This window comes from Thermobia domestica, chromosome 7, assembly GCF_964235325.1.
Source record: "Thermobia domestica chromosome 7, izTheDome1.hap1.1, whole genome shotgun sequence".
Classification (NCBI taxonomy): Eukaryota; Metazoa; Arthropoda; class Insecta; order Zygentoma; family Lepismatidae; genus Thermobia; species Thermobia domestica.
In genome coordinates, this window is record NC_137460.1 from 253794748 (window position 1) to 253818199 (window position 23452).

Below are 23452 nucleotides of genomic sequence, written 5' to 3' on the forward strand. Positions count from 1 at the left end.
TTTGACTTTTATCACCAGAGAACGAAAACAGGAAGAAGATTTCTTTCAACAAACAATTGAGAGTTAAACATATGATGACTCTTGCCAACGCTTTACGAAAACTGGAAATGGCTTAAATTTGGTATAAATTTAGATTTCAATACCTATTTCTATATGGCATTCCTGGTAAGAGTTATGGAGGTGCGTTTTTACAATCAACTGAGCATTCTAAAATAAGGTTGCACATTTTCCGCTAACCCGTATTCAAAGCAGAGCGATTGAAATTAACCTTAGTGTTAACATTTGTTATCATAGGACGGAAACCGTAACAGAGATTAACAAACAGTTTGTACAACCGATTGAGGGTCTGCAGTGAATATATCACAAGCCAGAGCACTTTATCTAAATCGGAAGTTGTTGAAATTTTGTAAACATTTAATTTCAATACTGATTTCTGTAGAGTAAGGAGAGTAAGAGATATCGAGATACGGTTTCGTACAATTGATTCAGCTTCTCCAGAATAGGTCCTCTCCTCCGTCACCCTCAATTGAAAACGTAAGCATTTCTAATTAGCCATTTCCGGTTTCAACAATTATCCATACAGAACGGAAAAGGTAACAGATAGCTAAAGGCGGATTTCTGTAACCAATTCGATCTTTAAATTGTTCATATCGGATTACCCATAGAACTCTACCAGAAACGAACATGGTTCAAATTTACTATTACTTCCAATTTCAACACTTATTTTCTTAGAAAAAGAATGATGAAATCTATCAAGATGCAATTTCTTGTAATCGATTCTGCATTCAAATTCAATTGAAAGATGAACCATGAACCATTACTGGTTGTTAGAGTGAACCATTACTAGTTTTAATGTTTATCGCCACAAAACAAATGGTCATATATGATGAGAAGCATTTTGTGTAAACTTTCTAGCATCTTAAACGTTTTAACATATCTCTACTGTTTACAGCACTATATCAGAACCGCAAGTGCTTCAAACTTACTATTACTTCTGATTTCCGTAAAGCGAAAATGGTAAGAGATATTGAAATCTCTTTTTCAACAATCGAGTCAGCTTGCTTAGGAAACGATCTATCTTTCTCGATAAAGCTCTGTTCAAGTCGGAAGTGGTTAAAATTATGTCTCCGGCTTCAACATTTATCGCTATAAAACGAAAATAAAACATATACCCTAAATACTCCAAATTTACGCCTAATTTCATTTTTAACTAAAACGCATATTTTGCTCTTGGAGCTCAAATTGCACCATTATTAAACGTGAATGCCTTTTAATTGTAGTTGCTCTTAAACGTTGGACTCAATTGTTGTATGGAAGACATGTAAAAGTTTATACAGATCATAGCTTTTTGGTATATTTGCATAAAACGAGACAGTGGATTTCTAGACTTGCTCGTTGGACTATACAAATTCAGAAATTTGCCATACAAATTCTGTATATCAAGGGCCACGATAATCAAGCTAGCGACGCATTGCTACGTATCATTTTGTCTCCAGAAACTGATAGATACCAAGTTAAGAAAAAAAAACATCCACAGTACGAAAATACAATGAAATATTTGGATAGTCCCAATGATCCCTATTTTAAGGTTAAAAATCGCAGCATTGCTGAATTTTATAAAATTGAAAATGGTATTTCGTTAAATTGTAGTTACCATTTTGCTGACCATTGGAAAACTTGTATCTCTCCATCACTTGTGAATGATGTAATTCTGAACTACCTTGAAAAAATTTTAAGGTTTTGAAAATATTTTAGGTTTCAAAAGCGACTGTTGTAACTGAAATCTATGCGCAGTTACGTGATAGTACTATTTGTAAACCTACGAAGTTTGAAACTTCACCACCAGCCAGACTTCTGCAAACTGTTGCCCTGAAGAATGTAATTGACAAGGTTCAATTGATTTATTAGTCCCTTATTCATCTCATAATGGAAATAAATTTCCATTGTCAATTTTAGATGTTTTTGGTAGATATTACACGATGTGTCCCGTTAGAAATGCCACCACCATTTGTGTTTTAAGATGCTTAGAATATTACTACTTTGTAACCATGAAAATTCAGAAATCTATATTGGTATACAATTGTGGATATTTTATATTACATAAATTTAGGTCTAAAATCGAAGAATACGGTATTACAATTCAAAACTCCTCACCATCCGAAGAGCTCTAGTGTGGACCTAATTCATAGAGAAACAAAAAGGTTGTTTAAACTATTGTTTAATTAAGACTATTCTTTTGGAAGAGGTAGTTTTCAATTGTAGTCCTCAAATTGTAGTTTTTCTGAATTATTCTGTATGTAGTAGTTTAGGTGTCAGCCCTGCATGTCTTCACTTGAACGCAAAACCTAATTATTCTCTATTGAAGCATTTTATCATTGTAACAAATCAAAGTTGACGAAAACAAACCTGTATATTGGGAGAGTAAACTCATAATGGCTGACTACGGTAGGAATGAGAAGGTGAGAAAAAGAAATTAAACATACAACGCAACCGAGGAAGGAAAACATAAAATGAAAGAAAATGATTTAGTGTTTTTGTTGCAATCACGTTTGAGCTCAGCTGTAAATAAAAAGATTAGTAAATTGTTCATGCTCTATAAAGGTCCTTTGTTATGGAAAATTAGGATCTCAGATAAAGTTTTGAACTTACAGATCCTTTGATTGGAGAATCTTGTAGCGTACGTTCTGCTGATCGTATGAGCGTGTGGAGACGCACTCAAAAAACTAAAAACATATTTTTAAAATTAGCTAAGAAATACCTTCGTGAAAAAGAATTTGATTCTGTAAAACGAAACAGCAAAAATATAGATTCTTGTGAGACTTAAACTCGGGTAAATATAAATTTTTCGAATATGACTAAAGTTAGTTTGAATTCGACGCAAGCGAAAGTAACAAGTTTATTTCCAGATACTGCTGAAAGAGCTATTGAAATGTGACTTGTATTTACAACAGTTGAATGATAAGTTTGAGTGTCAAAGACGCACTTTCATATTGACTTGAAATCATTTGTTAAATCCAAAGTTGAATAAACGTGACATGTAAAAAATGTCACGAACGCGGATTATATGTTAAAGAACATTCTATGTCAAATAATTGTCTAGCAATGTTATATTACATAAAAGAGATATGAGCCGAAAACTCATTTATCTGGGTGGCCATAGTTTCTAGATACTTATGCGACAAGCTATTGCAACTGGTAGTAAGATCTTAAACCACCCTCAGTACGAGGTGAGTCGCCTATCATTTATGTAATATTGTTGGTGTAAACTAATGTACACTCTTAGTTTGCTAGAATGGAAAAAGTTCTTCTGTGTTACTGGAAATACTATTAGACGGGTATTCTAATATGAATGGCAACTCCCTTCTATTTTCGTTTTAAACTTAGGGCTCATTTTCCGTATTATTTTTTTATTCCAACCTCACTAAAAGGTCCTCTTGCCATTCCGAAGGTTTAAAAAGAAACTTTAAATGTACGGTGGGGGAAGGTAGACTTATAAGTTTAAGGTAATAGACGGTGAATAGTGTAAAAGTGTGGCAGACTTTTTTCTATTCGGCCTCATTCTTATCGTAACAATACGAAAGAGTGATAAGTAATTTATTTCATATGAGTATTGTATGATAATAATTTGTAATTTATAGTTCTCATTTATAATTATTTTATTTGTATGTTATTGCGTTAGAACGGTATAAGTAGTTTGAAAATGTTTTCTTATGTAAATACGATTTTAAGTCTAGTATATATATATATATATATATATATATATATATATATATATATATATATAGTAAGTTCACTTATTTTCTTTTGTGGAAAATTAAAGTACCATTGTTTTAATTAATGTATGTTTCATCTATTTGCGTGTTAAAAGCAACGCTTCGTAATATCGCGTGAATTTTATATCTGTATTTTCAAGAAGTTGCATTTATTTTTAGAAAAAGTGACTATAACTATATTTTATTTACGTAAACGATGTTTTGATGCAAAGTAATAGATACATGTTTTATTTCTTTTGTAAAGTTAACATGTATTTATGATGATTCAATGAATGTAACTCTGAAAAATTTTCTATGAATGCGAAAAAAAAGAAATTATAAACGTTATAATGTTAATATAAAATCTCTAATATTAATATGTTTTGCATCTAATATAAGTATTTAAGTGTCCCGTAATTTTGTTATTTTTGTTCGTTGGAATAAGACACTTTCATCCGATGAAGTGATCGCCCAGCAAAAGTACTTACAAAATTCCCAGTGAACTGGTGAATTGGCTTTGAAATGGTGCTTTCAGTTAAGGAGAAATCACGGTATAAGGATCTTGAAACTCTACAATTTTTTAATGGTGCACGTACATTCCTTTCGACCGCCAATGTAACTGATCCAAATTTACGCCTAATTTTATTTTTCACTCAAACGCACATTTTGTGCTTGGTGCTCAATACTGATCATGTTCCAGATTCATTTAGTTCGCCTTCTGTGTGTCCTTTGATTATGCTTCCACCTATTGGTACCAAAGGAAACATTGCTAGAAGGAAAGAAAGAGAAGTGAAACTGAAGAATGTGTAATGTTCACGAAAGTTGTCTGTGTGTTAGTGCAAACCATTAGTGCATTTTCCACTTTCAGAAAATCATGATAACGTGATGTAAGTACATGACATTCATTGTGACCAATATAGGGATTAGATGTTATTTTCACCTGTTCTCAATATTACATTTTGGATCGTCTAACAGATGCTACCACCCGAAACTAGATGGTAGACGATTAGGTTGAGTGTATTGAGCAGATTCATTGAGTGCCAACCGGAGAGAGGTATATTATGAACCGATCCTATAGGTAATACAGGGCAAGGCTGTGTTGACCGTGGTAAGGAACCGAGCAGGTCTTGTGGGAGTTACAGAATGAAGAAACTGGTTTGTCCAAGATGCGCGAAACCGTAGTATCGGGGAGATGTTGTTTTGGAAATGATTAGTCCATCTGTTATCTCATTTTCATAAAGAAAAACTGCATAAAATATCTATAAGCTCTTTTGCGATTAGCGTCCCAACAACATCTCCTACCTTAACATTCTGTTCAAATAGGAAGTGCTGCAAATTAACTACTTTCTCAACATTTATCTCTACAGACTTAAAAGGGAAATGGATAACTAGTAATAGCTTTTTGAGATGGGTCCAGTGTACAAGGAACAGATTCTATCTTTGATTTTGTTACTGTATTCAAACCTGTTGTTACAGATGTACTACTTCCAGTTTGAGCACTGAATTCGTATATTTTGGAAGTCTTAGTTTCACACTGTGAAACGATATAAACTTTTTTTAAATTTTGGTATTGTATAACACGTTTAACACACCCCATCAGGTTCATACTGTTAGTCATACATAAAAGAGTAGTAGCTATGTAACAGATATTTGGAAGATGTTATGTGAATGGTTAAAGAAAATATGCAGTCTTCAGACTTTGTCCTCCACTGCCATCAATTTATACCTTTATCCTGATTTGAAATATTATCCTAGCACAAAGGGATGCTGTTATTTTGCTGTGCTTTCAGCCAATGATGTATGGTTTAACCACGACCATTTTTACCATTCCCACATTTACGTTGGTTATTTCACACATTCCGCTAAGACCGTAACACATGTTCATAAACGCAAATATTTTAGAAATTTTGTAACATTTTGAATTTGATGATGATAGTTGTCTTAGTGTAAGCAAAATGTTTCTGTGAGATTTCTGAACACTTTCTTCTTTCCTTATTTCCATTTTTATGCAATACTTTGCCCGCTTTTTTCTCTGTACTAACTAGCTTATAAAGGAAAGCTGAAGATATTAACTCTCTCTGGTAAAGCACAGGACTTACAACAAAAGCGTAAGTTCATGAATTTTATTCCCGTTTGTGTCAACTTTTTGATATATAATGATATATTTCTTAGTGCATGAATAATTATGTCAATAAAGTTTCGTCCCGTTGATTTAACTTTAATTGATATGTGTGTCTCCGAAGTTTACTAGTTTGTAAAATTCTAAAGATCTATACTAGTAATATCACGTTGTAGAAAAAAATTGTTTGGATGTATAAGAATTATGTAATTATTAGTTGTTGCTGTAATCAATAGAATAAATTTTGTTGTTAGAATAGACCTATTACGCAGCTACAGTTTTACATGCAATCGATCAGGAGGGAGAAAATATCAGTTGACCAGATTTAAAAATGTCATTTCAAATGTAAATAATTCTCAAGAAAGAACAAGTTGAGAAAAGGATGATTTTCTCGTCTATATCACCTTCAATTAAACTTAAATGTCACAAGTCCATGGTATCGATTTATATCCCTTTCCCCTCGGACTATTTCTTTAAAAATATTCAAAAGGAAAAAACGAAGAAACGTGTTTTTCTAATCTACTATAATCTACTAATCCTCATAAATATGATCTAGACTTTTTTTAAAATTAAAGCTTTCGGAAAAATTAACCTGAACAATTGTGCATGTTCGGCCGATATTGTATATATTAGTGATTCTATCTACCTGTACAATTGTGTAGGTGAGGGCTGAAAGGGTTAAACGATGTTACTAACACGCAGGAAAGAGACTTTCTTATCAAGAGATGAAGGAAACGAAAGTTTACATCGTTATATGTATAGTTAACATTTACAATAGTAAGACATCATATATTTTTAGAGAATGAAACCGATATTTCTACGATAGGCGGGTCACGTCGCTTGCGTTAGTAATACGCATGGGAGCTGTAAAATTCTTCTGAAACGTTATGTCAAAAACGATAAGATAATATTTTAGAGTAACATACTCTAAGAATAGGTGATGATAATCCAAGTTAACATGGTTTAATGCAGGATGATGTCCAGTTGAGAATTTAAATTTATGTTGTGTGGGACTTCGGATTTTATTAATACTGGGTGAATCAGTTTCGTATATTGCCGAATGTATACTAAAGTTTGAGGTGAAGTATATATTTTATTTTCTTGAGCTTTTAAATTTGCTGCTAAAATTGCACAGTGAAAATTATTATGAAAATTTCAGATGAACGTCACGTTTGTTCTAAATAATTAACGCATTCGTCCGTCATTCCTAATTTCACGAACGTGTGCACAGTATGTTTTACCGGCTTGTAACCAGCGAAGCACACACCTGGTCACACCTGACCTCTACAACAGAATGTGCAGAAAACCAATGCTTAACCTCAATTGTGAAATTTCCCAGATCGTTCAGTAAATAAAACCCTGAGCAAACTTACGCTTATTACCCTGGTTCAAAATTTGTGCAGGATCGTGATTTTAATTCTTACCATAATGAGATGTGGACCGGTTTCAAGACGCATTTCTGCATATCTGACGCACTTTGACAATGCAAATAGAATGTATACTTTCTTCGGAATGTGTTATTGATGTCGGGAATTTTTTTTTAATCTTAATTTTAATTCTGAATTATCTTTTTGTAATTTTTACGTTGTAAGGGTTTATGAATGTCCAGTGTTCTTAGGCATATAGTCTTACGTAATATTTATTCCGTCAAATTTGTGTTTAGAAAAGTCATATTTTGTATACGCTACGTGGACATACTTAGTGAAGAGTGTCCATAAGTTTTATCCTGTCAGTATTGTATTGTAGTAACGCTTAAATGAAACAGGTAATATAAATATGAATATTTGAGGAAGAGATAGCGATTGTATAATGTTCCATATCAGTAAGGAAGCACGTTTAGAAAGGATAAACGCGTTATTTGAAAGAGAAATGATGAAAATACTTTGTTTCCCAGTAAATAATTCTCACGTCGTACACTACAAGCTTCTCACTGTTTTTGACGTTGCAGGTGTTAAAACATCTAAAGAGGTCTATTAGTGGATTTGGAGTTACATGGGTTTACAGCTTATTTCACAACATCCGCTTGAAACGTAGTTTTCTTAAAATATGCCAGCAAAAATGTGATCACTTAACTGCACCAGGCAATGCGTGATTGAGGTCTATATATTATATATTAACTTCATATCATGGTAAATTTATATATTAAAAATTTACGGAAATTTCCCGTTTTGATCTCGTAGGGCGTAGGTCACTTGTTTGCTGGTATTGAGTTAAGACTTTATAGGACAAATTTCACCTTCCTAACATAATTCACTCGTCAGATACTCTGATTTTCCCGGAAAATTTATATCTCTTTTTTTACTCGTAGGATTTCATTCTAATGGCAGTAACGTAAAAAAGAAGAAAAGAAGTTTTCTGGATGAGATACGGGTGCTAGCTTCACTGTAAAATTTAATTTCACTCAGTTCACCCATTTCCTTAGCTAATACCAGATTAGCTGGACGCGAAGTTTGTGTACTGAGAAATAATATGCAGATTGTTCATATTTTTCCTTTTGAATGTTGTATTTCCAAAACACTGATGCATGCAACAGCTTTTTAAAAATAAGTAGTTAGTGAGCAACTGTCCTCTGTCTAACGGGAAAGACTCGTTGTATTATGAGTTTTGACATGCACATTTAATCCTTTTTCCGCCCTTATGATTCCAATTTCAATGAATTTAACATTTTAAAATGCCAATTAATTGCAGACACTCAACATATTAAAAAAGTTTATTTTACACAGTTCAGCTTCCTGTCCCTTATAATGTGATGGAAATTATATTTCTTCCATTTCTCAGTATTCAGATTTTAGCATTTATCTTCACACGCCCCCTTTTTACTTTTAACGTATGAAAACAACAATGACTAAAATGTTTCACATTCCTAATAATATTCGAGGGACATTGTGTAGAAAAAGTCCTGTAACATCTAGATTACAAACCCAGTAGAGAATTTTAATTTCTCCTAATGGCATTACACCAGGTTATAACAAATTTAAATTCTGTGTTTTGAGGACAAACGTACAGGCATTAATAATAATCTAAGGGTGACGAAGGTGCAAGCGCTTGTCCACAATCCCTTAACGTGAAATTCAGGAGTCATGATATGTATTTCAAAAAACCAGATAAAGATTACAAGAAATTGAAAACTCTCTGCTTGTCATATGTATTCATTTCATAATTGGGTTTAAATATATATAAGATGTAACCACGTATCTATATATTAATAGACGCAAAGATTGTAGTACCTATTAAAATTTTCTTTGTCACAACTAGAGATTTTATAGTGATTGAAATGACAATTTTTTTTAATTTAGAAGTTGTTATACTTTTCCTTTGTTTCTTAGGCGTCATAGTAACAGTTTTCTGTAGCTGAAATTGCGACAAGTTCTCGCGATTGTTTAATTTTCCTACACAAAGTTGATGAGTTAAAAATTTTTAGTAACAACGGATCTCTATTTTTACAATAATAATAAAATGTTTATTCAACATAGCACAAAATAGGTATGTTTGTAGTTATTTGACTTATCTCTGATATCGTATATACAAATAATTGTACAAATTTACATATTAAAAGAAAATTACGTGCTCTTATTTTTAGAATAGAAAGATATGGAACAACCTCGAGAGTTGTCTTTACATTTTCCTACAAAATTTCATGTTAATGGAAAAGAAATATGAAATTCAAAGAATGATTTTGTTTCTTTGTTGTTACTTATTAATTACCTGTAAACTTCCTTGTTTATTGAATTTGTTACAGGCGCTATAACGAAAATGCTGTTCACAGAGAAGCGAATACCTTTATTGCGTTAAGAGAAACCTTTTCTTATTCCGATGAGAAATCTCGAGAACAGTCTGGGAATGGATTTAATCGATCACCTTTGTCAAGACATAAGCTAACACATATAAGTGAAAATCATCTTACGTACAGAAAGAGTGTTGCACACTATAATCAAAGATCAACACTGTCAAACGAAAGATTAGTGCATCCAGGTGCGAAATCCCACATCTGCCAAGAGTGTGGGAAGAGATTTACTCGACGTTTTGATTTGGCTAGACACATATTAATCCATACAGGTGAAAAATCACACGTCTGCGAACATTGTGGGAAGAGATTTACTCGACGTTTTGATTTGGCTAGACATATATTAATCCATACAGGTGAAAAATCACACGTGTGCGAACATTGTGGAAAGGGATTTATTCAACGTTCATATTCGGCTAAGCATATGTCAATCCACACAGGGGAAAAACCTCACACATGCCAAGAGTGTGGTAAGGGATTTAAACAAAGTTCTCATTTGGTTACACACACGTCAATCCACACTGGAGAAAAACCTTACACATGCGAACAGTGTGGTAAGGGATTTACTCGACGTTCAATTTTGGCTGCACACATATTAATCCATACAGGTGAAAAATCACACGTATGCGAACATTGTGGAAAGGCATTTATTCAACGTTCAGATTTTTCTAAGCATATGTCGATCCACACAGGGAAAAAACCTCACACATGCCAAGAGTGTGGTAAGGGATTTAAACAAAGTTCTCATTTGGTTACACACACGTCAATCCACACTGGAGAAAAACCTTACACATGCGAAGAGTGTGGTAAGGGATTTACTCGACGTTCAATTTTGGCTGCACACATATTAATCCATACAGGTGAAAAATCACACGTATGCGAACATTGTGGAAAGGCATTTATTCAACGTTCAGATTTTTCTAAGCATATGTCGATCCACACAGGGAAAAAACCTCACACATGCCAAGAGTGTGGTAAGGGATTTAAACAACGTTCTCATTTGGTTACACACACGTCAATCCACAGTGGAGAAAAATCTCATACATGCGAAGAGTGTGGTAAGGGATTTACTCAACGTTCAATTTTGGCTAAGCATATGTTAATCCACACAGGGGAAAAACCTCACACTTGCCAAGAATGTGGGAAGCGTTTTAATCAACGTTCTCTTTTAGCTAACCATATGTTAATTCGCACAGGAGAAACACCGCACACATGTGAAGAGTGTGGTAAGGCATTTAGTGATCGTTCAACTTTCTCTAGACATATGTTCATCCACACTGGAGAAAAACCTCACACATGCGAAGAGTGTGGTAATGGATTTACTCGACGTTCAACTTTGGCTAATCATGTGTTAATCCACACAGGGGAGAAACCTCACAGATGCCAAGAATGTGGTAATGCATTTAGAGAACGTTCAAATTTGTCCAAACATATGTTAATCCACTCAGGAGAAAAACCGCACAAATGTGAAGAGTGTGGTAAGGCATTTACTCGACGTTCAAATTTGGCTAATCATGTGTTAATCCACTCAGGGGAAAAACCTCACACATGCCAAGAGTGTGGTAAGGGATTTAAACAACGTTCTTATTTGGTTAGACACATGTCAATTCACACAAGATAAATATCTCACATATGTCAAAAGTGTGATAAGCAATTTAATGAACGTCCTCCTTTGGCTAGACATACGTCAATCCACACAGGAGAGGAGTCTTACACATGTGAAGAGTGATGTAAAGCATTTCGTCAACGTTCAACTTTGGCTACATGCTTGTTCATCCAAACAGGAGAAAATTCTCACCCATGCGAACATTGTTAAAAGAATTTACTCAACGTTTAAGTTTTGGTATACACATGATAATCCACACAGGCGAGAAATCTCACGCATACGCAGAGTGTGTAAAGGTATTTACTAGACGTTCAGCCAGAAAAACGTACATATTGCCTTACGAAGCTGAGAAATTCAACATCAGTTGTAAGTGTGGAAAGGATTTAGTGTAAGTTCAATCTTCAACACATGCTATTCCACACAAGGGAAATTGCTCACAAATTCTAAGGATGTTATAATCAGTTTTGTGTGCCCTCAAACTTTGCTAGAAAATTGTTAATCTGCACTGCAGAAAATTCTCACACATGCCAACAGTGTAGTAAGGGATTTAATGTATTGTGAATTTTCGCTGCACACATGTTAGTCCTTACTGACCAAAAACCTCACGCATACGATGGGTATGGAAAAGGATTTAGTCTACATTCATGTTTCGCTACACATGCCAATCAATACGAGAGAAGTCTTACATGTACCGAGAATTTAGTCAACGTTCACGCTTCACAAAACACATGTTAACATTAGTGATGCGTAAATTCCTGGGAAGATTTTTTTCAGGAAGATTCCCAAAAAATGGAAATTTCCGGGAATTTGTGTACACTTCTCCAAGATATAATTGCACGCACGATTTTTTCTAACACCCTTAATATTGTGTGACAACGCATTCTGAGCTAGATCAAGGAAAGGAACGAAAAAAAGAAACGACTTCTGAACAGCATATGCTGTTTGAAACAGTACCTTAGCATTAATGCATCAAACGTTTTTTCTTTTTTAAAAAGAAAACACTTTCCAAAGAACAACAAAGATATTCATTAAAATAAGGGGAGTTAAGGAGTTTGGTTCTCTATTAATGCAACTGAAGGAGCGCTCTCTATTTACTCCGATAGCCATGCGTGTCAAGTAGTCTATTTCTTGTGTTGGTGCAAAATGTGGAACCTGGTTCGAATCCCTCTCGATGCCATTAACATTTTTTTTAATTTTCAGTTATCCTACCCGCACACTTGTATATATATTACAGTGAGGTACAGCCTTCTATTCTATCCAAAAAAAAAGTTGTACAGCCATAAAATCTTTTCTGTATCCTCAAGTATGATTTCTCCTTAGTGCAAATCACCTCTTGAATCGATCCATAAAATTTTCGTAAAACTGTAAATAAATATCGAGTTCTAGTGTCCGCAATATCAATATCAGATATAATACCTCCTTTATCACCACCACAACGCAGCTTTTGTTATTATTATTATTATACGCTTCTTAGACGTGGGAGACATGTGTTCGGTTAGCGACGGGACCTAATGTGGTGTGGGGCCTACGTTAAGCTGTAGGATCACTCCTCATATAGTCCCGCTGCTCAAAGGTGCACTAAACTCAACATCAAATATATATATATATATATATATATATATATATATTATACGCGCCTTTCGTGTTAGAAATCCGGGTTTGATACCCGGCGGAGCTCATGTGGTTTGGGGCCTACGTTAAGCTCTAGGCTTTATTTCTTATATAACCTCAGTGAAGAAAAGGGCACTTAACTCAAAATCTATTATTATTATAACTATCTTTGTTGTACGAGACCAGGGTTCCATTCCCGGCGGGAGTTGATAGCGTTCGGGACCTAGGTTAGGTTGTAGGTTTGCTTCTCATATAGCCCCACTGCTGGAAATTGCGCTAAACTGAAAATCTATTATTATTATCATTATAAGTAAAAAATAGAAAAAATGTTTTAGGGTACTAAATTTGATGAGATCTATTATTTCTTCCCAGTATGGACTTTGTTGTTGTCTTGGTGTAGCAGAACCATTTTAGATATGTATTCACGACAATCTCATATGTTTTCACTTAAAAGTCTTAATAGCTGTTAATAGTATCACCGCTTGCCTGAGTCAATTACATCGCACAAGAATGCACTTAGGTACATGACTCCTTCGCCATCACCTTACTCCGAACATTCTCACTTAGTATTTTACGAAAGGAAATGAGGTGTGTTCTCTATTTTCAAATCGGTTTTGTTTCAGGTTCAAAATAGTGGATGTACGCCATCTTTGAATTATACTTTTTAAAAACCGTGTTGTATCCTCTTTTTAAAGATAAATGATGTGCTCAAAAATGAGATCTCTTCTATATTTTCGTATAGAAAAGCTGGTCTGAAAAGAAATAAAAGTGAGTTGAGGCCATAGCTGGACACTATTTAGTATATCTTAGATCCTGCTTAGGGCGATGTTTCAACTTCGAGAAGGAAACGTATACCTAAAAAAAAAAAAAAACACTGAACTCGCTCCCAACTGTGTTCAGCATTCAGCTTTTGGATCCTGCCTAGTCAATCATTTCCTCGAGCTCTGCCGCATTTGTATCTTCAAGAATTCATTAGAGTATGTTGTAAGTTCTGACACGAAATGCTTATAATTTCTATAGTACACCAAATGTTTTGATTTTGCAATACTGTCATGGGTAACATCATTGTTTTCTGGGTCAGTATTATTGAAGGTGCAGTGCAGCGAAATTAATTAAAAAATATCTTTCACCTTTTAAAAATGTGCAACTCAAATTCTCAAAGTAGCATTAGAAGTTGCACGGTTCCTCATCAATTGACACATTCTAGTGGATTTTTGGGGTGATATCCTTCTAGTAGAAGTACCCAATAAAAGCTCGGTAATGCATACCACAGTGACGGTTAGGTTGCGATGAGCTATCCGCTCTATTCGACTCGACATAGATGAACCGTCTTCCCGATTCGGCTAGGTTGAGGTCCGCCACATAAGGTAGACTTGATATATGAGCGGTGTTTCTGAACTCGGCTCTATAGTGAACAAGTCGCGAGCCGACGACAAATTTACATCAATTACACAATTAGAGTCGGCACGTTTCATTCACCGCATTGAAATGGACAGAGATTCGTCGCTGAAATGACTGTTGTCGGGCTTAGTGGGTCTTCCTGCATCTGATCTCTCCTTAAAGACATCCTCGGTTCGGCTGTGAACAGGAGTGCTACAAAACAAAGTACTTGAAAAGTCAGGTGTAAATTTTCTACTCGATAAATTTCTTGAATAGCTATCTTTAAGAATTAATGGATTTACGAAAAGTTCAGTATCTTTTATCAATTCAGGTGAGTAGAGCCGCGTTTTTTAATGGACATTTGAGAAACAAACACTAAAAACAACGATGTTTTTTATTATTGCAAATAAAACTTTACAGGTTTTCTTTACAATACCATGTTTCACATCCACACAGCACCGTAACAATTAGCTAACATTTTCTTTACTGTCTATGCACTTTTCTGTTCTGTTGGAAATATCAGTAAAAGCGTTTAATGAATATCAATTTGGGCAACGACACGCTGATGATCTCTCACGCTTCACAGCATACGCGTGCAGATTCATGAGTTTTCTAAAAGGTAATACAATCTTTTGAATATATACAGGGTAATTTTGAATACGCGTAATATAGTCACATTAAAAGCAAAATGATGGTATATAAATATAATTTGACAGAAACGTGAAACACCTTGTCTAGAGTTAAATATGTTGGTTATTTCTAAAATGTATTGAGTTACTTTGTCATCAACTTTTTCTTATATACAGTATATAATACAAGTTATACTAGGTGATAGTTGTTATTTATATAACTCAAAGTCGGTTCGGAAATAGTGCGCTGTTTGTACCGAAGCTACAATAGCTAGCTGCAAATTCTGTAGCTCTAGATGTAGCAGCGCTACAAGTCAAAACCTGTATTTTGTAGCTGTAGCTGAATTACACAATTTTATATTTTGTACCGAGATTCTAGTAAAGCTACAAATAAACCTTTTTGAGGGCGCAAAAATACTTTGTAACTCCAAAATTTCCTCACAAATTTTAGTAAAATTTATATGGCTATAAAAAATATGATTGTTTTCTGATTTCCATCGCACTGAAAATTGTTCAAAAGGATAGTAATGACTCTTAAAATACACTTACATGCCATTCTAGAATCGAAAGCATATACATTTCGGACGGAGGGGTAATATATATATACTTCTAAAAGAGCAGACAAAATGCATACTTTACTGTGAAACGAAAATTGACAGACAAAATTTTTAAGTAATATTTTAACCTAACTTTTATTTTCAGTTACGCATGTAGATGACATGACATATTTTTAAGCATGATGCCAAGTAAACTGTATCTGTGACAAGAGTTTAAGTAGCGAACACGTTTCTAAAAAAAATAGCTAATAGTTGTAGCGAGGTACAATTTTATCATCTAGTTGTGGTGCAGCTATTTTTGAAAAGTACCTTTCCGATCACTGCTCATACTAAAATAATGTTGGCAAAAGGTGAATATACTATATACTTGCTTCCTACGTGTGCCTCTCGCGTCTACTCTAGCCGAGCTTGCTTTCCTCGATTTCAACAAGCGATAGAAGGAAATTTGTCACCTTTCTCAGTTCGTTTTCTGTATGCCCAGAAAACTGTTAAAGTAAAGGATATGATTTGGAGCACTCGGGTCACAACCAAAGAAGGGGCATGAAAACCATGGCCCTATTCACCTGAACTGATTAAAACTACTAAACACTGCTTAAATCGATCAATTCTTTACAATAGTTATACAAAAGTTTATCGAGTTGGAAATGGTGATGTCAACCGCCTCGGCTCGAGCCCTGAGTCACAGGCGCAGCTTCAACTCCGACTCTATACAACTGAGCCAACAGCTCGAGTCAGGGTGAACGAAATGAGCCATTGGCTCGGCTCAGGTGAGCTACTGGCTAGAAACGTGTCGGTTGAGATAAGGCACCTGCTTAATTCGGCTCGGCTAAGGTGAACCATCGGCTCGAGCCTGCTGGGCTGTGGTGAGCCATCAGTTCGACTCAGGTAAGCTATTGGCTCGAGCCGGTTCAGTTGGAATGAACCATCGGCTCAAGCCGGCACGGTTCGATGAGCTGTTTGCTCGGATCAGTTCAGTTAGGTGGTGGCAGAGCAGGGAGCCAAGTTGCTCTAGCCGTCGACAACACTACCACTTTGATCCTGAAAAGTACCGATTTCAAAGCTGTAGAGAAAGCATGTCATCTCCACTCGCAAAATACTCATGAGACATTGTTCGGGGTAAAAAGATGACCAATGCTTCATGACACTAAGGGCTTTCTTGTGAAATAGAATGTAGCAAATGTGATACTATTTAGAGCTATTAAGACGTTTAGGTAAAAAAATGTGACATCGTAATGAAAACCTATTTAAAACCGTTTTGATACACCAAGATAACATGCAGTCCATAGGTGTAACCAGAGATGTAAATTAGATTTTTTCGGGGGAGGGGCAATCATTAAGATGTGTTTTAGGGTTTCATAGAATACTTTGTTTTCTAATTCTTGGGCCAACTCTTTCCATCCTTTTCTTATTCTTTATGGACCCTCGGAGAGTGTGCGCCCTCCCGCAGGGCAAGGTCTGCGGCTCCATTGGTTGCACCCCTGAACCCGTTTCATAAATGACAAATTAAGGAGAATAATTAATAAATCTCAAAGCCATACTAATACATATTATTTCAAGAGCACCTAATAGTAGAATTTTTTTTATTGAAATGGGCCCCAGACTCATTTTTGTTTGATTAAACTTTTGTGTGCTGTTTTGTTAATATAATGTAGTGAATCAGTTTTATGCTTCCTTTATAATTTCATCTTCGTATAGTGTATGGAGTAAAAAAAATTGACTTAACATCGGCCCCAATCGAACGGCGGGAGTTTTTCTGGAAGGGGCAGTTGCCCGATGCCTCCCACAAGTTGGACCCTGGTTGTAACAACAAAGTGGGAGGAAAGAAATTCTAAATACTAAATTTAGTACCCTAAATCTTTTTTTTCTATTTCCTACTTACAAAAATAATAGGCCTAATATTAATATATTTGATTTTGAATTTAGGGTTCCTTTCAGCAGCGAGACTATGAGAACGTAAGAGAACGAAAACCTACTGCTTAACGTAGGCCCCGAACCACATGAACTTCCGCCGGAAATCGAACCCAGGTATCCCACACCAACGACGCGTATAATAATATATTTGATTTTGAGTTTAACGTCCCTTTCAGCAGCAAGGCTATATGAGAAGTGAACCTACAGCTTAATGTAAGCCCGGAACCAAAAGAGCTTTCACCGTTAGTCGATACGGGGTCTCCCACGCTAAGGAAGCGTATAATAATAATTATAATATGAACTGCGTTCTGGTAGTGATGAAGGAGGTATTAGGCCTGATATTGATCTTCTGGACAATAGAACTCCGGATTTACAGTATTTTGAGTTTTACGAAAATCTTACGGATCGATGCAAGAAGTAATTTGCACCAAGAAGGAATCACAATGAATTATATAGAAAAGGTTTTGCACCTTCTTATTTTTGGATAAATAAGAAAGTTGTCCATCACCTCCTTGTTATATATATACTGTAAAAGTATACTTCAAAAAAAAATTAAAATTACAAAATGAAAAAAGTAAGAGCATTGAGTGTCGAACGAATTTTTTAACAACTCGCCCTCCCTTTTTTAACGAATATTGTTGTCGAAAGAGGATTGTACTTTACTTACAACCAAATTTTCTGCATTTACCAAGTACTATGATGTTCTAAATGTATCATTACATTAAGTTATAACAAGAAAACTGAATATTTCAAACAGCAAACTGTGAGCTGTGTTGGGAAGTCTCGTTATTTTTTCTCTTCACATTCCCTACCATTACACCGGCTGCTATGTTGCCTAACCTACAATTTTAAGGGACTTAGAAAAATTCCGGCATGCAATTATATTTTGGAGAAGTGTATAATCACAAAGAAAATAACATAAATAATTACCATATTATGATTTCAAAGTTAAATTCGCTTTATATATCACTGTATATTATTTCTGATGTCAAGAGAGCAGTCTTTAAAATGTATATTCTGAACGATGTTATGTCATTTTATTAATATTTTAGTATATTTACAGAGTATGCAAAAATGGATATTTATTTACAATATGTCCTATGAGCAGTGGCGTAATACGATTTTGTTCCGGGAGGGGCTTTGCTAACTTTCGGGGCGGGCTTTGCCTGAAAATGTGAAAATTCTGCAATATATTTCGTATATTTTACTACAGTAAGTAAGATTTCGGGGGAGATTAAGCCCGGAAGCTCCCCCCTAAATACGCCACTGCCTATGAGAGTAAATATGTTTTAGAAATGCTGTAGTAAATCCACATAATTTTAAACCACTAAACAGTTAAAATTTACAAGTAAGTGGATATTCTAAACTTGACTCTACCACTGATATTATAAACGCTACCATTTTGTCAACATTTGCGCATAAATATGTATGTTCACAATATTTGCAAGATACTTTCAAATCATTATAATTTTGCATGTAACATTGCCTTTCTTTCCTGCCCATTTCTCGAAATTTCATGTTAATTCATATGTAACAGAAGTCCGAGTAACTCTTCAGAAATTCAAGTCAGAGAGAGGAGACAGACCGCCGTCTATTGCTAACGGTATTTCAGCGTGTATTGATGCTACTTCACTTCTATTTCTACATAATTCTACATTACTTTACAAAATGGTTCCTTTTCATCATATGGAAATTAGTACTTTGCTACTTTTTGCTATTGTTTAGCTTTGGGAGGAATGTTTTGCACCTACATTTTTGCGATATGCTATTCCAACAATATGAATTTTGAAATTTACTTTATCACCTAATAAATAATTTTCATTACTATTTAAAACATTTTCAATATTACGAAATAAAATGTCAGAGGTTAAATTTGACTTTTGATGCCACGAAATGTATATTGGTTTATTAATTGTGGAAGCAGAACTTTCTATTGTTATACCAACATACATATCATCATCGGCATCATTTAAAACGTGCTCCTTTACAAATTCAAATAACAAGTGAATATATTTTTCAGGATCATTTATTCCGCTAGTTTGCATACGTTTAATTGTAACTTCCTTTTCTGTAAGTCCCAAATAAGTATAATGTTTAGTTGTACTATTAACAATACGAAAATATTCATTTGTTTTGCCACTCCCATACATGGTAGGTTGTGATACAGTATTAGTATTAGGACTTGGAAAGTTTATAAAATTTTCCGTGAACACGCTAAAGTCATCTGTAGTTAAACTATCAGCTTTTCCTTCAGACACAAGTTCCATAAACTTCTCAGGAGCTAAATTCTTTATATTATCTTGACGAAAGAAGCCTACATGTTATAAATCAATAATATCTTTTGCAGATTTACATTTTTTCAGAACAACATGAGGATCACAACCAAAATGCATAAACAAAGCCTGCAATAGATTGGAATACGCTTCATTGCTTACTCTTGCACCCGTAGCATGACATTGTGTTAACACTTCCCATTTAAATAAAAATTCGTTTGGATTTTCATATCCACGTGCTTCTTGTGCTGACAACATGTTACAGATTAGACTGTCCTTCCATTGTATTATTAATGCACAAAATATGTAATTGCAATTTGAATTATTGTTTCTTTAACAGTAAATATTTTACACAATGATGTACTATAAATAAATTAATAGTGTTAATTACTGTACATACATAACTTTGATAATTGTTTTCGCAGTTTTTAAATGACAAGGTTTCGTAAGTAAACTTTTATGATATGATTCACAATGTGTTGACCAAAGATACACTTTTTAAGAATTTTTACTTACCAGTAAATATAAATTACAATGTTCCGTATCTTTTTAAGTTTACCGGCAGTACACTTGAAAGCTTGTCGGCAATTGCACTAACACTTGCCGCTAACTATAATAATAAAACTTCCCGTAACTTTTTTCAGTTTAGTATCGATGCACTAACACTTGTCACACACTAACTATATTTTTTAGTTCACCGAAGATATACTTTTAAGTTTATCGGTTCACTACTTTCCGATAATTGTAATTTACAAATTGCCGTAATGAAATTGTTTTAGACTAATTGCACCATTCAATGTAAACTAGAAATGTGTTTACTTTTTCATTGATTGTTTATTATCAACACTGATAATTGGAAATTCCAAGAACTTCACACGAAGATTTCCGAAGATTGACGAGGATTCCCGAAGTTTTCCGAACATTGCCGAACTTAACCGAAGATGTATATAAGAATGTGTCAACAATGCCTGTACACGTTTAGTAAATGTAACTTCCAAAAGACTTATAACTTTAAAGATCAACAAAGATATACTTCAAAGTTTATTAGATACAACTTTGTAACAAAATTGGTATTTTAAAATAAATGATTTAACAACACAGAGTATAACGATAAACAGCTTTACTTTAACACTAGTAATTCTATAGTGCGCCGCGCTGCTTGCTGCGCTGGATTTATACTTTCAAAATTTAATCTCGTACCCAAAGCATTTAATTTGTAATCTCGTACCCAAAGGTATTTTGTTTTGTAGTCTCGTACGCAGGTGCTTCAAAATATTTTAAATTAGTAACAGTAATAATAGAAAATGTATTATAATTATTCAAACAATTTGTAATTGTAGTATTAAAGTTTGTAACACTTCAAACAATTATAGTTGCTTGTTTTTTGTATGCTCTACCATTGTGTTACCGGTCTAAAAAATTCCTTTCTTAGTAATGCTAAGAATTGGTTTTGTTTGCCTTGCTGCAGGTGCTTAAACCGGTTTAAACTAGCTTTATTGTTTTTCTTTGTGAAAGACACATTTCCTGTGCAAACTTGGAAGAGAAACGGCGTTTTGAAAATATTAAAAGTTGTGTGAACCTACAAATAATTCCGATAGAAACTCAAAGTAACATAGTTGCAATTATTTTATTCGTTCGGTTCATTAGAAGCTCAGCTTATTTTTGTTAACATTGTTCAATGTCAACATATTAAAATTGTTGTGAAGTTATAAATAATTCTTTACGAAATTCTGTTTATTTATTGATTCGTTTGATGTGCAAAATCGTTTATTTATTGGTTCGTTTGTTATACAAAACTCATAATTTTTAATGGATCGCTTCCATAGAAATTTTACTTGGATCGTTTGCGGTGCAAACTCCTTGTTAAAATTAATTTTGAAAATATTAAAAAAATTGTGTGAACTTACAATTAATTTCGATAGAAACACAAAGTAACATAGTTGCAATTATTTTATTCATTCGCTTCATTAGAAGCTCAACTGTTTTTTTTATTAACAAAACATAAAGTTGAACATTAGAAAGTTGTTTTTAACACTACACACTTAGGTTAAACTTAAAATTTATTACATGAAACTCATTGAGTGTTAAATGGAGAAGTAAAATTTAAGTCAGTGTTGCAATTCAATACACAAACTAACAGTAAAAGAACAAGTTCTGAAATAAAAGAGCAGAAACAAAACTTAAAACACAATGTTGCAATCTAAATTGGAAAGAAAAATTAAAAATACAACTTACAAACAAAATGTAGAAACCGAAAATAAAATTGCAGAAGCAAAATTAATACTACAAGTTTAAAAATTGAAACTGAAATGAAAATACAGAAACAAAATTAAAACAATGCTACAATCCAAATTGCAAACAAAATTAAAAGTACAAGTTCCCAAAAGTAAAGTGCAGAAACCAAACTTAAAACACAATGTTGCAATTCAACATAGAGAAAGTAAAAAATAAAAAATGCAGAAGCAAAATTAAAACTACAAGACAAAAGATGCAAAACTGATAATAAAAAATACAGAAACAAACTTAAAACACAATGTTGCAATCCAAATTGCAAAAGAAAAATTAAAAGTACAAGTTTAAAAATTGAAACATGCAAACTAAAAAATAAAAAATACAGAAACAAAACTTAAAACACAATGTTGCAATCCAAATTCTCACCAACTTTGTCCGGAAATCTCACCAAATTTGGCGCAAAGTCATGTCATTAAAATAATGACGATCTATACTACTACATAATGTTTCGTATATGTTTTATGTTTGTATTTTTATTTTCCTTTGTGTATTTTGGATTGCAACATTGTTTTAATCTTATTTTGTATTTTCGTTTTCAGTTTTGCATTTTTTAAATTTGTTTTCTCCTTGTTATTTTAATCTTCTAGTTTTAATCATGCTTCTGCATTTTTATTTTCAGTTTTTACATTTTAATTTATAAGTTGCAGTTTTTATTTTCATTTTGCAATTTGGATTGCAACATTGTGTACTTTAAAATTTTTTGTTTCTGCATTTTTAGTTTTCAATTTGCATTTTTATTTCTTCACTTGTAATTTTTATTTTGTTTCGGAATTTATAATGTAACATTGTGTTTTAAAGTTGTACTTTTAATTTTTCTTTTGCAATTTGGATTGCAACATTGTGTTTTAAGTTTGTTTCTGTATTTTTTATTATCAGTTTTGCATCTTTTGTCTTGTAGTTTTAATTTTGTTTGTGCATTTTTTATTTTTTAATTTCTCTATGTTGAATTGCAACATTGTGTTTTAAGTTTTGTTTCTGCACTTTACTTTTGGGAACTTGTACTTTTAATTTTGTTTGCAATTTGGATTGTAGCAGTGTTTTAATTTTGTTTCTGTATTTTCATTTCAGTTTCAATTTTTAAACTTGTAGTATTAATTTTGCTTCTGCAATTTTATTTTCGGTTTCTACATTTTGTTTGTAAGTTGTATTTTTAATTTTTCTTTCCAATTTAGATTGCAACATTGTGTTTTAAGTTTTGTTTCTGCTCTTTTATTTCAGAACTTGTTCTTTTGCTGTTAGTTTGTGTATTGAATTGCAACACTGACTTAAATTTTACTTCTCCATTTAACACTCAATGAGTTTCATGTAATAAATTTTAAGTTTAACCTAAGTGTGTAGTGTTAAAAATAACTTTCTAATGTTCAACTATATGTTTTGTTAACAAAAAGAACAGTTGAGCTTCTAATGAAGCGAATGAATAAAATAATTGCAACTATGTTACTTTGTGTTTCTATCGAAATTAATTGTAAGTTCACACATTTTTTTTAATATTTTCAAAATTAATTTTAACAAGGAGTTTGCACCGCAAACGATCCAAG

At 33.5% G+C, this 23452-nt stretch overlaps 1 protein-coding gene across 1 annotated transcript in view; it reads left to right on the forward strand.

Moving 5' to 3' along the window:
- Positions 1-21260, forward strand: part of LOC145690830 (uncharacterized) — a 36143-nt gene extending 14883 nt beyond the window's left edge. The window contains exon 2 of the mRNA XM_081766154.1: positions 9611-21260. Within this exon, the coding sequence (XP_081622280.1) occupies positions 9611-11276 (1666 nt within the window). The 3' untranslated portion in view covers positions 11277-21260. The remainder of the gene's footprint in view (positions 1-9610) is intronic.
- Positions 21261-23452: the final 2192 nt, after the last annotated feature.